General features: G+C 34.3%; 1 protein-coding gene across 16 annotated transcripts in view; it reads left to right on the plus strand.

Annotated features, from left to right (window-relative positions):
• The window catches only part of bt (projectin protein bent), a 486,238-nt gene that overhangs the window by 141,116 nt on the left and 328,713 nt on the right, over positions 1–16,409 (plus strand). For 15 of the 16 annotated variants that reach the window (XM_083117398.1, XM_083117403.1, XM_083117397.1 and 12 more), the window contains 6 exons: positions 60–79; positions 1,599–1,820; positions 4,864–4,929; positions 9,946–9,993; positions 14,050–14,094; positions 14,346–14,564. In XM_083117398.1, the coding sequence (XP_082973524.1) occupies positions 60–79; positions 1,599–1,820; positions 4,864–4,929; positions 9,946–9,993; positions 14,050–14,094; positions 14,346–14,564 (620 nt within the window). The remainder of the gene's footprint in view (positions 1–59; positions 80–1,598; positions 1,821–4,863; positions 4,930–9,945; positions 9,994–14,049; positions 14,095–14,345; positions 14,565–16,409) is intronic. The other variant, XM_083117413.1, reaches the window with a different exon arrangement.

Raw genomic sequence — 16,409 nt, forward strand, 5'->3', positions numbered from 1 at the left:
TCAACTTCTAATAAAATAAAATATTCTCAGAATTTATTTTTTATTTTTGTCTCTTGCAGCAAAGAAGACAGAAGAAAAGGTGAGTAAATGATTATTACTTTTAAAACATAGTGTAGTTTACATATCTTTTAATTCCGTGTCATAAACATGAGTTTATGTTTACATAGTTCAGCATCAGTTCTGATGCCTGAAAATATATTTAGTTGCATGGAGGGGTTGCTAGTCTCAAATTTATAAGTGGTAAAAGCCAAAGAATATTCATTTTTATCCAATTCTGATGCCGCTGTATGGGAATGAGCCAGTTCAAATTGAATGACCCATACAGGCTGATATTTTTCTGGAGTTTTGCAGGGACCATGAATCGCTGAGTCTAAATATAATGTAAATAATGTAAAATGTGCATTTAAGAAAACATTGCAACAACAGTGTGTCACAAATGTGGTTTTATTGATTGACAGCTAATGTAATATTCTTATTTTTTAAGCAAAACTTTCTTCATTTGATATGATATACATAGTTTCAATGGAATAGCTATATATTGATATTACTAGATATTCTGAACAACTTCAAATTGTTGCAACGTTTATTCATCAGTATCTGTTGTGATCAGTGAAAGTATTGGAAGAATGGTAACCAATAAATACTGAGAGGGTATCAATCAGTTCAATGTAATAGCAGACTCGCAAAATTTGTACAGACTCCAATCCGTAACAATGCTGACAGTTTTATGGTACTGCTGTAAATCTTTATGCTTTGTTTCTGGCTTCAGTTACTTTTACAGTAATTAAACACATCAGAAATTATGAAACCGCAATATCTGAACTGGTACATAGTGTACTGAATATCATGATAATGGGATATTTGAAGATTCACTGTGGATGTAAGAAGTGACTCTTGAAAATTATATTGAAAATCAAAAGTGGAACAATGTTAGCAATATGATATTACAGATGATAAGAGGCATCATGATATTTAATGTGAAGCAACACTCAAAAGTACATGTGGAAACAAAAACAAACAATGTTGGCAATGTGGTATTACCAGATGATAAGAAGCATCATGGCACTTTATGTGAAGCAACAAGCATGTTGGTAAAATAACCCTGATGGATTTTTTGCACATCAAGTAACTTTCTTGCTTTTTTGGAAAATTTTACTGTTTTTGAAAAGATTACAAGATTCCAAGTCCTTATGGCTAAAGTAATGAGTGAGAGAAGCTTCATATAGATTGTACTTGAACAGTATACCTAAACGTGAACCAGGCTTTATGAAGACAACACAACAAAGAAAAAGATCTTTCATGTTTTCTGTATTGAAATAATACACTGCAACGAAATCTAAAAGTGTGTTTTTAAAGGCTCTGAATAAAGTTAGTAATGCTAAACAAAATATTTTGAAACTCTAGAAATTGTGTAGTGTTGTATGTAGTCTTCTTGACATTAGAGAATTGTGTCAAAATATTACTCAAAGGACTCCATATTTCATTGTATGGTGATAATATTTAGTTTTCTCCATGTACATTTGTAACTATGTACTATGTACTCCATGTACATTTGTGTGTGGTGCATGCTTCATTTTCATTCCTTCCCCTTTATGTAGAAAAAGGAAGAAAAGAAAGAAGAGAAGAAGGAAGAAAAGAAAGAAGAGAAGAAGGAAGAAAAGAAAGAAGAGAAAAAAGTAGAAAAGAAAGAAGAGAAAAAGGAAGAAAAGAAAGAAGAGAAGAAAGTAGAAAAGAAAGTAGAAAAGAAAGAAGAGAAGAAGGAAGAAAAGAAGGAAGAAAAGAAAGTAGAAAAGAAAGAAGAGAAGAAGGAAGAAAAGAAGGTAAACACAACACAAATGATAACCACAAGCTTTGCTCCTAATACATTTGTCTTCAGCGACAAATGCAGCTTCTATTTAACTAGTAGATTTGTTGTATATGGTGTGTACATGTGGGTTTCAAATCTAACACAACTATATAATTAAAAATTACTTTTATAAACTCTGTTTTGTAAAATTCCAGAAGAGCACAATAGTGACTCCAACAATAACAAGTAACAAGTACTTAATCATTTTCTTTAGATCATATTTACTTACGCTTTTAATAATGTAGCTTAAACTTGCTTCATTTTTCCATTTATTAACCATTTTTACTTATTTCTGTCATTTAAATCCATTTACAAAACTAACACGCTTTGCATTCTAGTTATTCTGTCAATTGGAAGCCAGTACTTTTTAACTCTTATATTTCCACTGTAACTGTAACAGATTGAGACTAATGGGAAGTAAAAAAGGCAAAAGGTACACCCACATATTCCCTAATCAAACCACAGATCTTCTAATAATATCCATTAATCACGTTGAATATTTCAAAATATGTATGTACAAATTTCACTTCAGAGGTAGTGTTGAAATAACATCCTGTATAAATAGAAGCATGATATAAGTTTGTAACTTATATGTGGTATATTAACATGTCACCATGCAAGGCATGGTAAGTTCAGTTTTACCACCAATATTTGATTAGATCTCATGATTGGGCTATTGTTAACACTGAGAAATAATAATCTAAAAAGTGAGTATATTTGTTCATGAAGCTGTCTTACACACAATGAAATAAAATAAGATTATGGTTGAGATAGTGGACTTGATGTAAAATATTTTATTGAAGTTTAGTCTTTCTGCTGAAGTATCTCCAGTTTTTATAATTTTTACTAATTTCTTCCACACTTACTATTACTTCAATATTTCTTACTATTGCAAACCTTAATTGAGCAGAAAGTTCATGCATTAAATTCATCAACCATAGGAGGTTATGAATTAAATCTCTCCTTTCAGTCGCATATCTTGTAACTTCAGCATCAGAAAAAAAATAAAAGTAGTTGTGCACATGAATATATAATTTGAATTCTACACCAAATTAATTATTACAAACAAAATTCTAAAACAAAATATATATATATATATATATATATATATATATATATATTTCACTTAATTACTACACTTCATACTCAAGAAATCTCATTGCCATAATTTAAAAAATAATAAACTGGTGAGGTTTGGATTGAACCCGTAACATCTAATTCATTGAAAAAAGAAGAAAGGTAAGACTCCAGCATTTTACCAACTGCTCTATAAGATCACTGGGAAGCAAGTGTCTTGAAACATGTCTACAATTGCACAAGTTAACACTTTTCCATGTAATGGTTACATTTTGACTGCAGATTAATTTTTCTGCATTGCAGAGTACTTTTCAAGGTACTGTTAAATCCATGTTCAGAATTCACAGTGATTTCCTCCAGGTGGACCACTACTGAGTGCAATGTTTCCAACTCACAGAAGTTTCTCAGCTTCGAATTTCAACATGCAAAATCACAAATATTCTCAAACATTATTTCTCATGAAAGCTTGGAATCTTTTCCACAACTCACCGGTCGATAGCCCAAGAGAATGTTTCCATCATTCATTGCAAGGAAAGCTTCAAGATTTACTTCATTATTTCTCATATTTAAGTTTTCAGTTTTGTTCACTATTAATATGCTCTAATATAGTTTCTGACTTCGTATTACACCACTGTGCTTTTCATACAGTAAAGGAGCCCGTAGTTAAGTTGGCTGATGCTCAAGAGCTACGATGCCACATTAATGTTTTCTGGACTTAGAAATATTTCAGGGTGGTCAGATAACTTATGCAGAAGTGTACACAAAAGTGACAAATTTCAAATAAATGATTTCTCTGTCTACTTGATATTAAGTAAATGTCCCTGTGTAAGCTAATAATAACATTTAAAAAGAAATCAATGACAACAATTGATTTTCAAGTATAACAACCACTTGAACTTTATTATGCAGTAAAATTTTGCTAAGTCATCAGCCAGCCAGTACTCAGCAATAAAACTGCCTCTTGTAGGTTAACATAATCATCACCAAATTTTGCATTCTTTGCTAGTTTGGTGGTCAAGTGTGTTAAGTGGTCAACTTTCAATCTCGCCATTGAAGTTCCCAGTTTAAGTCCTGGTCTGGGCATGAGTGTTCTTTATTATTGTCAGTTTTTTCATTTCATATAATCATCACTCATCCTCATTCCTCATTGTGATTAGCCAGAAGTGGCAGAATAGTGATGCCAATAGCAAAAATACAAATTTTGCATACTTCAAAAAAATGAAGTACTTCCCTGTGAGCACACACAAAAAAGGAAATACCCTTTGATAGTAATAAATTTTATTTCCTCATGTTCTCTTACGTTGTTGCTAATCATATATTATTTGCACATACAGAAGAAGTATACTATAGGAAAGACATGTTTTTCTTTCCCTATCTTCTAAACATTTCTTCTCATCGTCTTGACTTGTTTTCAAATTAAGAACTGCTTTGGCTGAAAGATATGATTTCTACTTGCAGCATCATCTCTGAATATCTTAACAAGACTTGCGCTCTAATGCTTAATTGTATAACATAAACATAGTCATGGCTTTCCTTGCTACAAAAAAATTTGAATATATTCTTTTGCCAACATTGAATTTATTTATTTGGAAACTAATTTTAAAAACAGTGCAAATTTAGGTGTATATTACAACATTACCAAATAACAAAAACACTTTTATGGCTTACAAATAAAATTAATTTGCAAATTTCAGTTGCAAATATAGGTTGCTCTTTTGGACAGAAGTCTAATTTTATTATGATAAATCTAAAAATGACACATCTAAATTATGCTAATACTTTGTGGATCATTCTGTTTTATTTTAAATCTTTTGTTCTCACATTGCACATTTTAATTGATACAATATAAACAAATATATTTTAAATATCACATGTCATGAAAATAATTCAACAGAATAACTTTACACTACATCATTGTACATGTTTTTCATACTTCAAAGGCACCAGAAATGTCTGAAGAAGAAGAAACTGAAGAAGAGGAAAGTGAAGAATGGGAATCTGAGGAGGTAGCCAAAAAATAGTTGCTAACAATGTTATGTGCAAGCTGATAACTTGCTAATGTTTTATTTTGACATTTATGTTCTGTGCACACATTTAAAAAAAATTGAATATGAAATATTCATTAGAAAAGAGAGAATATTAGAATCTAAATGTATTCATTAGTAAAATTGTTTTGTGTACCATCCAATCTTATTTGGACATGATGCATGGTCTATTTTTTCCTGTATTCCAACACTTCATTTTGAGAGACCACTTGAGGACTAAAAGTGGTAAACGTTGTAAGTGCCAAAAGCGAAGTGTTGGGAAATCACATCGTTCCGCACATCAGCCCGTAAGAACGTTCACACTAGTGACCTCTTTACACACCCTTTGAACTACTTAGAGGACTACCAGCCACTCTTCACATTATAAAGCATGGCACATTTCACAGTTTAACATGGAAAACGGTGTTTGAATTATTTTGGCACTTACAGCATTTACCAATTTTAGTCTTCACTTCTCTGTCTTCAGGATTTTTTCCTCAAATTCAAATAGGTTAGAATAGAAAGGTGGGTGTCAAATACATGAATTTTTTATTTATTAATACAATGCACTAACTACACAACTGTACCTTACCTACCACAGGATCATTTATCTAAAGTTCAAACATACCCACTATCACATAAGAAGAAAAAATAGTTTACCTGCAGGTGAGAGAAGTGAAATATGACTTTTTCTTTTTTAAAAATAATAAGGGGAAAATGTAGATAATAGATAGTGTCCAAGTAAAATTGCATGATAATGAAGAACCATTGTCACTAACAATAAGATAACTTTAATTTGGATTGTGTCAGCACAAAGTCACAAAAGCAAAGTGTTTCTTCCGCATTTTTCTTCCTGTTAAATCTGAAAGGTGTAACAGTTGATTGTTTGACTGGGGTCTGTGAAAGGAAGTGTATTCTTACAGTTGGAAATTGTATTTCACTTATGTCTATCATTTACAAAAGCAGAGCCATATTCACTGGATCATTGATGATCACATGGTCATCATTCCAGTATTGTGCTTTAACATAATATTTGTGTGCAGAATTTACACTTGTCCACTTGACTAGTTGCACTAGTTATAAAATCAACTTAACCCACTTCAATGCAGCAGAATACACATTTTAGCTCAAAGTGTGTGATTTCTGACATACTTTCCTGTTCAAATACAATTAATGTTTATTTATCCATATTGGCTCTTGTTAAATCAGGTGAGAATAATGTTAAAATTAACACCCTTTTACTACTTCAGCATTTACTATTTAAAGACATTGTATTGGTTTATGGTGTCCTTCCTATTGATTCTAGCATGCCATGACAGTGAGCTGTGAATCAGTATGTTTTCAAATAACATGTACACCAAAAGTAAATCAGTAAATAAGGAAAGTCAAATACGCCAAAGCAAATTTTATTGTAATTAAAGGAACGCATTGTTAAAGACAGGTTCTTATATTATAACTTGCTATTGAACAAGAGCCACTTTGGTGGCAAAATATGCTCAGTAGTTGACTCATGACTTCACCAACAAAGGTTGCAGGTTAAAGTTCCAGCCTAGTCATGTATATTAATTTGTGAGTGTATTATATATTCTCTCCATGGTGCAACAGTCCTTAGAGGGCCAGGGATCTTATCATTGGGTGATACTTGGTTATTGCATGAAGGCCCATTTCTTCTGTATCTGGCTTTCTGAACCAGAGCCTGTTGCTTCCTAATTGTCTTTACAATGCCAAATCAACATGAAAATATTGAATCACCCACAGGAGACCCAGGTCTAATCATACCAAAGGCAAGAGTGCTAACCATTTTGGCAGGAGCCCTAATTTGGGATGTCCGTTCACCAATTTAATCCAATTCCATTTGTCCTCATTGTTGAGATTAGCCAAAAGTTGCAGAAAGAACAAATATAAATACATTTCAACAAGTTAGATACTTCACAAGTACTTAAGAAAATAACAATGAATTGTATTAGCACACTTGACAACGAAATGTAACATGTGGACTGTTGTATAACATGCTGATTTGCATATACAGAAGGTCGTTCAGGATACATATCCAAATGACTTTCAAGGTGTACTGACCTCATGAAATGCCACACCATCATCATCAGTTGTGCTCTATTGAACTACCAGCATTGTGGACTATCGTCCTACTTCAGAGTTTCCATTGTAGCAAACTATGTTGGAGAATGGGCATGGGAACCCTATCCCATTCCTTTCTGCAGGCTTTCCAAAGTCTGGGGAGGGTGCATGCATGGTGATGTTTCAGATGTCCTTTCAAGAGTCCTAATGCACAGAAATTCGTAGGACTGGCATCGGGGCTTTTTACCAGAATGTCTTGAAATGGGATAACCTGGATCACTGTTTCCTGCTCCATCCCCTGATAAAATTGGAGGAATGTTCGGGAGGTATGGCTTGAGGCCTTGTCCATATGAATGTGCACCTGTTGAGTCTTCTCTTCGTACAAATGAGGGATGTCTGTACAGAAGATAGGGATCATAACGGATGACTGAAATTAGGCAGCACTCACCCCGGTGACAACCATGAAGCCCGTGCATGTCCCAGCAGTAGAGAAAAAAGTTGCTGCGCCCCTTGCCATCGGTGTTGCGGTATGCAATCGACTGAATGTGACCACAGTCCTCCATTTGAACCCCGCCAGGTGTTTTTCATAGAGTTTATGCAGTTGATCCTGCATTCAGCAATGTAGCATTGGAGGAGGTGGTGCAAGTGGGCCTTACGAATGCACCACAGCTTGAGACAGTTATGGATGGTCGTGTTCACAGTGGAAGGAGCTTTATGCACCCTCCAGGCCATCTCACATTGGGTTGGTGGATGGCAACCCATTCGCCAAATCCAAATCTCTTGGGACACAACAGGCAATACTTTCACTTGTGTCCTCTTGCAGGTGTCTTTTGTGGGTGAATGTTTACCAATGGGCCCACAGCAACAGCTACACCATCACTCCAGCTCAATCCCACAGATGGCAGTGTCATTGTAAAGTCATTCAGATATATTCTGAACAACCTTCTGTTGTTCAATTACATATCATCTGGCCCTGCTTCCCAATTAGATATAATTTATAGTGTATGCAACAAAGATTGAATTAATTGAAGGGCTCGGGTGTAAAACATGGTAAGTGGCATTTTGGTAATTTTTAAGTTATAAAGTAAAATGTGTCATCCTTCAATTTTCGAGTGAAATTGTCATGTCATACAATTTGCATTGGACTCAGTAAAGCTTTGATAAATTGGTAAACACAAAACGAAAACAATTTATCTAGAGTATACCTTCTAATGACCTTTTTTCTTAGTGAACTCAGAAATGACCAAAATGTCACTTACCATGTTTTACAATTGTTAATAGTATTCATTTTTGTTCTGAATTAAGGTTTGATATTTTTAGTTTTTGAAAAGTACCAAGAATATGCTCGCACACTTGCTGTAGGAAAATATATTCTGTAAACAAATATACAAAAACTAGGCAAAAATTATCTACACTTTTGTTATAATTTTGTTTGTTAGCTATTTTGCTTTCCCACATGCATGTTAATTCATGTCAGTGTGAAAGTTTAGACCTTGAGCAGTCAGTTCTTTTGGGGAGAAAGTGGAAAATATTATGACTTTGCTTTCCATTTGCACTGAATCCGTGGAGAAGCACATTGAGCTGCTGACTTTTGATCTCACTAGGTTTGATATATGGTCCCATGTTGTTCCATTGTGAATGTTTCTTTATCGATTTCATGTAATCACTATTGCATCATCATCATCAAAATTAGCCAAGTAAGGCAGAGAAGCAACTTAATGTAAGAAAAATACAAATGTTTACAAGAAAAGAAGAGCAACAGTAGTGATCCACTTTTTCTGTGCTGTGTATCAGGACATGCAATACGCAGAAGGCTTTCAGCACAGTGTTAAATTAGTGTTGTACCACCATTGCAGAATGTTTACTAATGAACTGAGAAATTGAAAGAGGCCAGATAATAATTGAGCATGCTGACTGCTGATAATAATATTAATCAAGTCTACACCTGTTTCCTGTAAACCAATGTACAACTATCCATGAAGTGGCAAATCATATGCAAATTAAGTATGATTCATCATATACAACCAGCTATAACAAACTAGATTTTCATGTCTCTGTTAGATGGGTCCCTAAACAGCTATCGTAGTGGAAGACTGCAAAGTGATATCCTACCGTTTGGTTGGCCCTTGGACATATTTCTGATGTGGGGTGGAAAACTGCAGTAGTAGAATTTGAAACTCCACAGAATTGTGATCTAAAAGATTGTCGCATGAAAAAACTATGTGGAAAAATTTTGAGTCCTAAAAACTAAACTCTGTGGTGCAACAGCCATTTGAGGGCCAAGGTCTGCCTAGTAGCTTTTCATTGGGTGGTGCATGGCCAGTGCATCAAGACCCATCTGGCTTTCAAGACTGGAGCCCACTACTTCTTTTAAAGTTGTTTCTTAATTGTCCTCATGTTGCTAGGTTGGCACTAATATTTTTAAGGCTTCCACCAGGAATCGAACCTGGGACTGCTTGTACCTAGTTTTTTAATACATTTAATAAGTGTGGATAATTTTTGACTCATCCTCATACCATGATTACATTCATCTCTGAGAGTGAACAAAGTGGTAAATGACAAGTAATAGATATACCTGTACCATTACACCAGTACACATTTGACCAAGTCATGAATATATTGAACCTCAGATAATGGACACTATACTATGAAACATTTTGCTCACTGACTGACAAAAATAATATTTGCTTTTGTGCAAAATATACATGCATGGTTTTGAGCTTTTTAAAAACACTTGCTTTTTCTTTTTTGGGCACTTGTTACAAATTGATAATAAATTACAAGGTTTTTAAGATACTTTTTTATTGAAATCATTGATAGGGTACAGCATACTGAGTGAACATATGATACTAACAAGCACATCATTATTTTTTACATGAAAACACTAAATCTTTCCATTTTATTTTGATTTTTGTAACACAGGAAGTCATACAAAGAAAAGTCATCACTGAAGACAAGGAACCTAAGAAGGTAATATACAAAACATGAACACAAACATAATATTTACACTAGAAATTTTGAGTATTGTGAATGAGAAAAGTAATGTGCCAAGTATTTTACTTTTGAAGGTATTCAACAAATAATCTTTATTAGTGTATTCTTGGAACTGCCCAATGAACTTTAGTCTTTTTAGCATATCAAACACATTGTAACTTCTGTTGATAAATTAATTTTAGTAATGCCAATTTCAAATTACGTATTTGCTGTTGTAGGTAAAGAAATTTATTTTTCAACTGCGCAAATTGTACTTGCATCTTCAACATGATACACACATCTCTAGAGCACATAGAATTTTTTTGGCTTGAGATGCTAACAGTTGTTTAAATCATTTGAAAGTTTACAGGTCTGCTTCCCAATAAGGTTATTTGTACTAAAATTCACATTTAAATGCCACTGTAAATAGTAGACAAAAAAGAAAATGAAAATGATACTGCTCTTATCACTCTCTATTGTGTATAATGTAATGTTGGAAGGAATTCTAGGTACTGCAATATGTATGTTCATTTTCAAAATAGTAGTTATGCTGGTGTTTCCTATAGCCATCTTATTGAATGCATATGCAATGAAATTGTGCGTTGAATTTTGTTGGTATGTTTTGAGATTTTGGCTTATAGCAGTTTATTTTCAAATTGAAGAGTTATAAAAGAGCTACAAAAACAGAGCTCTCTAGGGGAGATTTCACACTGATGTGACAAGACCCATGTATTGCTTAAGAACAAATCAATCAATTGGAACCATCAACACCATGCCATAAGCCTCCACTTGATTGATTCATCTTCAAACAATGAGCTACATATCTAACACTGTTGCTTGACACTTCATTGTGGAATCTCTAGACACTAAATTGCCATGTAACCATGACTTTTGGAAAGCAATAATTATGAATTACTTAGCAGTATACAATCTGATATTAATAATAATATGTGGAATTAGTGGAATTTAAATCTCCTATGTTTCTTCAGTCATTTGGATGTTAGTTTTGTGTAATGAGTAGATTTAAGTAATGAAACAGTTTTTCCATCTGATTTTGAAGGTTGATTTAGCAGTAGTCAGGCATCACATGTAAAATGCTGTTTTGAGAACCATATGCTTAACAATAGAAAATGTGTATGATATATACAATCTGAAGACCAGAGAACAAAATTTTTGGTTACATTATTTTTAGTTTTTTTGTTTTTTGATTTTTGCATTTGTGAAACAATTTTTAAATTCTATTTGCCCATTGAAAAGTGGAAGGAAACAAGGAGGACCCCAACAACTTAATAATTACCTAAAAACTAACATGTCTATTGTTTGCAAGCTTTTATCAAGTAGCATTCATTTCTTCCCTTCAGTTTTGTGTAACTAGAAAGCTGCAGATCATGTGAACACACACACATATATTATTTTCTCTATGTACAAGATACGAGACTGTTCATTTTACATGTTCAAGGCTTCATATAATTTAATACATAAGGTAGAATAATTCTACTTCTCATCTTCACACATTCAAAATATTTTCCTTGATCCTATTCCACAAGCAGAAATAAGTGGACAGAAATGTAGTGCATATGTTGTTCTTTATGTGTTAATTTTAGATGTTACTCAGTAGACATGTTATTATACAGAAAAACACAGAAGATTATGGAAACATGAAGATTTTATTCACTGTTATTGTACCCCCTTTAATCAATGCAAGACTTTTTAAATTCAGAATATATTTAAAAATTCCATAAAAAATTGTTCAGTTATTAACAGTGCACACTTGATCAAGGCAAAACACAAATTTAATACAAATCTTAAACACAAAAATTACTGTCACTTATCGGAAGTTCATGAAAAGCTCCGTTTGGTATTTTCTCATTCTTCCTTGATTTTGAGTGTTTTATTTCATTTTGTCTGATTAAAATGTTGTAGTGGAGAAAATGTAAAGAACAAAATTCTGTATAATTGATAATTTTAATATGGGTTATTATATTTGATAAGAATATCCAATTACACTGAATACCAGTTATGTTATCATCCTTCTCAACTTCAACTTGTCTCCAATTTATAGCTTTCATGTTCAATTTTCATTTTCCCTATTGATATATTCTGTCATCAGTGAACATCAAACAATATAATTCTTAGTTATTCACTTTCAGGATTTTAGAGATGTGTTTAAGTGAAGATATATATGTGGGGAATTGTATATGATATTGTGTTAGAGATCTGTTAATGATTTAGTACTGGATTATATCAGTCATACTGGTCTTGGGATTACCAAACTGTACTGCAATTCTGGAAGTGCTGTGTTGAAATGCCCTGAAAGGTGTAATTGTTTGTATTTGTCATTTCATCTACTTCATGATAATCAAATCACCATTGCCGGCCCCCGTGGCAGAGTGGTTAGTTCATCGCGCTGCGATGCCAGGGGTCCCGGGTTCGAATCCTGGCCTGGGCATGGATGTTTGTGAGTGTCCATTCATCAATTTCATCATATCATCACTCATCCTCATCTTCGCAAATTAGCCAAAAGTGGCACGAGAAGCGAAGTAAAATAAAGCAGTTCAATCAATCAATCAATCAAATCACCATTGCTGTAGTTAACATAATCATTGACATTCACAAAGATAAATACAGGGTGTCCGGCTTAAAAGTATAATAAAAGAAAAATTAATAACTTGAGAAGTAATTGAGATATTTATTGGCGGTTTGCTTCTACAAGTATGTTAACTCAAAATGTTTTTTTACATACCTAATACAACTCAATATGTGTACCATTAGTGGCGCGACAGACATCTAATCTGTATTCCACTTCTCTCCAAGTGTTTTGCAGCATTGCAGGTGTAAAATTAGCGATAGCTGCACGAATGCGATGGTGTAGATCTGGTAGATCACGAACTGGTGTCTGGTACACTTGATTCTTGATAAATCCCCACAGAAAAAAATCAAGTGGCGTAATGTCTGGGCTTCTAGGGGGCCAAGCAATCCATGGACTACCTCTCCCAATCCAGCGATCTGGGAACTCATGATCCAAGAAATCCCTCACAATGTTCACAAAATGGCATGGTGCGCCATCTTGTTGAAAGATCACTTCACGAGGAAGTTGTGGCACAACATACAGCTCCAACATGTCGATGTACGTTCTTGCATGAACTGTAGGCTCCGCGAAGAAGAATGGGCCTATAACCCTGTCCTTCAACAATCCACACCACACAGTCACTTTCGGAGAGTCACGTTCCCACTCCATCACTACGTGGGGGTTCTCACTTCCCCATATGCGGCAATTGTGCGTGTTTACCTTGCCGGAAGTGTGAAATGTAGCCTCGTCCGAGAAACAGATGAAATCGAGGAATGCCTCGTTTTCTTCAATTTTTGCCAGAATTGTCTCCGCGAAGTTCTTCCGTTGTGGCCTGTCCTCGGGCTTGATTTTGTGACGAAGCTGCATTTTGTACGGCCGTAGGTGCATCCTTTTATGGACGACATCGTGTACTGTCGAACGAGGTAACTGTAACTGCCTACTTGCTAGTTGGATTGACTTACGAGGGCTCTGCTGGAAGGATGCTCGGATTAATTCAACAGTAGCCTCTGGAACTGCGTGCTTTTCATGGCGGCCCGACATCGAAAGCAAACTTCCAGCTTCCCGTAGCTGCTTGTCCGAATTCTTGATTGAAATGTAACTGGGAACATCGTCGGTTGGTCGCAGTCCATATTCACGCCAAAAACGACGTTGAACCAGTGTAACAGACTTTATTTCCGCGAGAGAAAGCACACAGAACACCTTCTGCTGTGGAGTCCACATGGCTACTGACGTGCACGTTTATGTGAACAAAGCAGTTACGTGCAGTTACACGCATGCGCAAGCGATACCAACTGCCGCAAGCACACGTAAGAAAACATTTTGAGTTAACATACTTGTAGAAGCAAACCGCCAATAAATATCTCAATTGCTTCTCAAGTTATTAATTTTTCTTTTATTATACTTTTAAGCCGGACACACTGTATATGAATGAACAAGAACAATCAAGTTCATGTTGATTTTGATTTTATTTCCTTGTTTTACAGAAGGAACCAGAAAAGAAACCAGCTGAGAAGAAGGAACCTGAGAAGGTAAGTTTTGAGTTTTTATTTCCATTGCGGTAAGGTATTAATTACACCACAGTTTCTTAATTTTGCTACACCACAATCAAATATATTTTCTTACATTTCCACATATTCTTTGTGGACTGATATATACCATTTTGCATACTACACATACTTCTCAATTACTGAAAACTAACCGGAAGAATTTTGCACAATCACTAATACCATTTATACAAATGAGAACAAATTTGACACAGTTATATCATTCACTGTTTAAGCAGAAGGAAGAAAAGAAGATTGAAGAACAAAAAGTTGAGAAAAAGAAAGTAGAAGAGACAAAGAAAGTAGAAGAGACAAAGAAAGTTGAAGAGAAAAAGAAAGTAGAAGAGACAAAGAAAGTAGAAGAGAAAAAGAAAGTTGAAGAGAAAAAAGTAGAAGAAGCAAAGAAAGTAGAAGAGAAGAAGAAGGTAGAAGAGAAGAAAACTGAACCTGCAAAGGTAAGACTACAGATGTATTAAGCACTCTTCTGGAAAGCTGGGCTGAAAATTAATGCTTTCTCACATTCTTCCTCTTCCTGTATATCTATCTCACTCACACACACTCACTATCTCTCTCTCTCTCTGACAAGCATTTGCATACAGTAGAGCATAATTAATTTTTGCTTGTTTAGTTCACGTACACCAATCTCATGAATTGGCCTTTAACAAGTTGGCATATTTATTCATACCCTTATTGTTCGTGCAAAATGCCACATCCATTTTCTGAAATTGGCTTGTAAATGACAAGTGATATTTCTTGCAAAAGATGTGTAACTTTCGAACATATTGTGCTTTGAATAAGAAAGTTTTTTTCCTGGTCCACACAATTTACATTACTATTCTAGAAAAGTTTCCATTAGAATATCTTTGCACTTTCAATTAAAATCTTGGAGCATCCCTCTAAATACACAGTGTTTCATTTTTCATATTTACCACCAAAGAATTTACAACTCAGATCACCATAGGTATCATTCTGGAACCTGATAATTTAGTCCGTAAAATCCAAGACCAGTCTCTTTTATCATATCTTTGTCCCTAACAATTTGCAACAGATCATCCATTTCACCACTATCTTCTTAAGTTAACACATATATACAAGGCCTATTGATATTGCACACTGTGGTGGAATTCTATCAAACCACAACTTTATAGCTATTGTGAGGGCATTCAGAATTTATACAGTAGCTGTCATAATGTTAACCATCAATGTACCTTATAAAAAGGTAGGCAAATGCTATTACATGCAAATTCCGTGTATGTTTTGCTGCAGATAGCATTTCGCACATGTGATAATTCACCCTCAAATGAATTTCATACATACCACTCCAATATTTGCCTTTCACGATCTCTCATCAAAAAAAACATGGCATGAATATCTGAACTCTTAAAAATATTTTTATTTCAGTCATTTTGTATTTATTCTGTTAGAAAGCAACCATTTCAGACTTCAAGTAAGATTTCTTTGAGTTGCCCTATCCATAAGATAAAATACCATAAACAACAAATGAGGGGTACTAATTGTTATTTATACTGGATGGTTCATAATTGGACTGATAACAGCTCAAATTATTTAAAACCTTTTCAGATCTTGTATATACAAAATTTGTTTTTGATTTTCTCAAAAACCATACTGTCACTTGTTTCTGCAACTTTGTTTCTTTTCTGCAATACTACTATGCTGGTATTTCAGTGTAGTATACTTTATTTGAATCCATTGTTGTAGAGCCTCCCCGATGGCACAGTGGTAGTGTCGTTGCCTTGTAATCAAGGTGTCCCGGGTTCAATACCTGGTGGAGGCACAAGTGATTCGGATCCCACTCTAAACTGTAGGTCCAGTCCCAATTAGCCTTACTGTGCATAAAGTGGACTTAAAACATCAAATCAAATGAAAAAAAATGTAGATTTTCCCTTAAATATTTGTATGCCTCTCTTGTCTGAGATACATTTTCTACTTATATTATTTTGCAATGCTAATTTGCTTCTCAAAGTGCTTTATTCCTATGTTTTCTATGCCACTTTCTAATTCAAGCATGAAATGAATGTGGGAAGATGGAACACTGTTAACTGGTTCAACTAGATCTATCAACTAATTTATGTGTTTTATATCTTACTCAACAGCTTGCACATGCAAGTTTATGGCATTAATAGAACTGAATATTGATTGAAATTAATAATGTTATTCTTTTCGTGAAGGCGGAGTGCCTTGAGTACTCTACTTGCAACAATATTGCATTCATAACTTGGCATTTCCATTTTTTTTTGGTGTTTTTTCCTGAATTGTGGAAAATCGTTTTCCACTGCCTT

This window comes from Lepisma saccharinum, chromosome 2 (genome assembly GCF_977018435.1).
Source record: "Lepisma saccharinum chromosome 2, izLepSacc3.1, whole genome shotgun sequence".
Lineage (NCBI taxonomy): Eukaryota > Metazoa > Arthropoda > Insecta > Zygentoma > Lepismatidae > Lepisma > Lepisma saccharinum.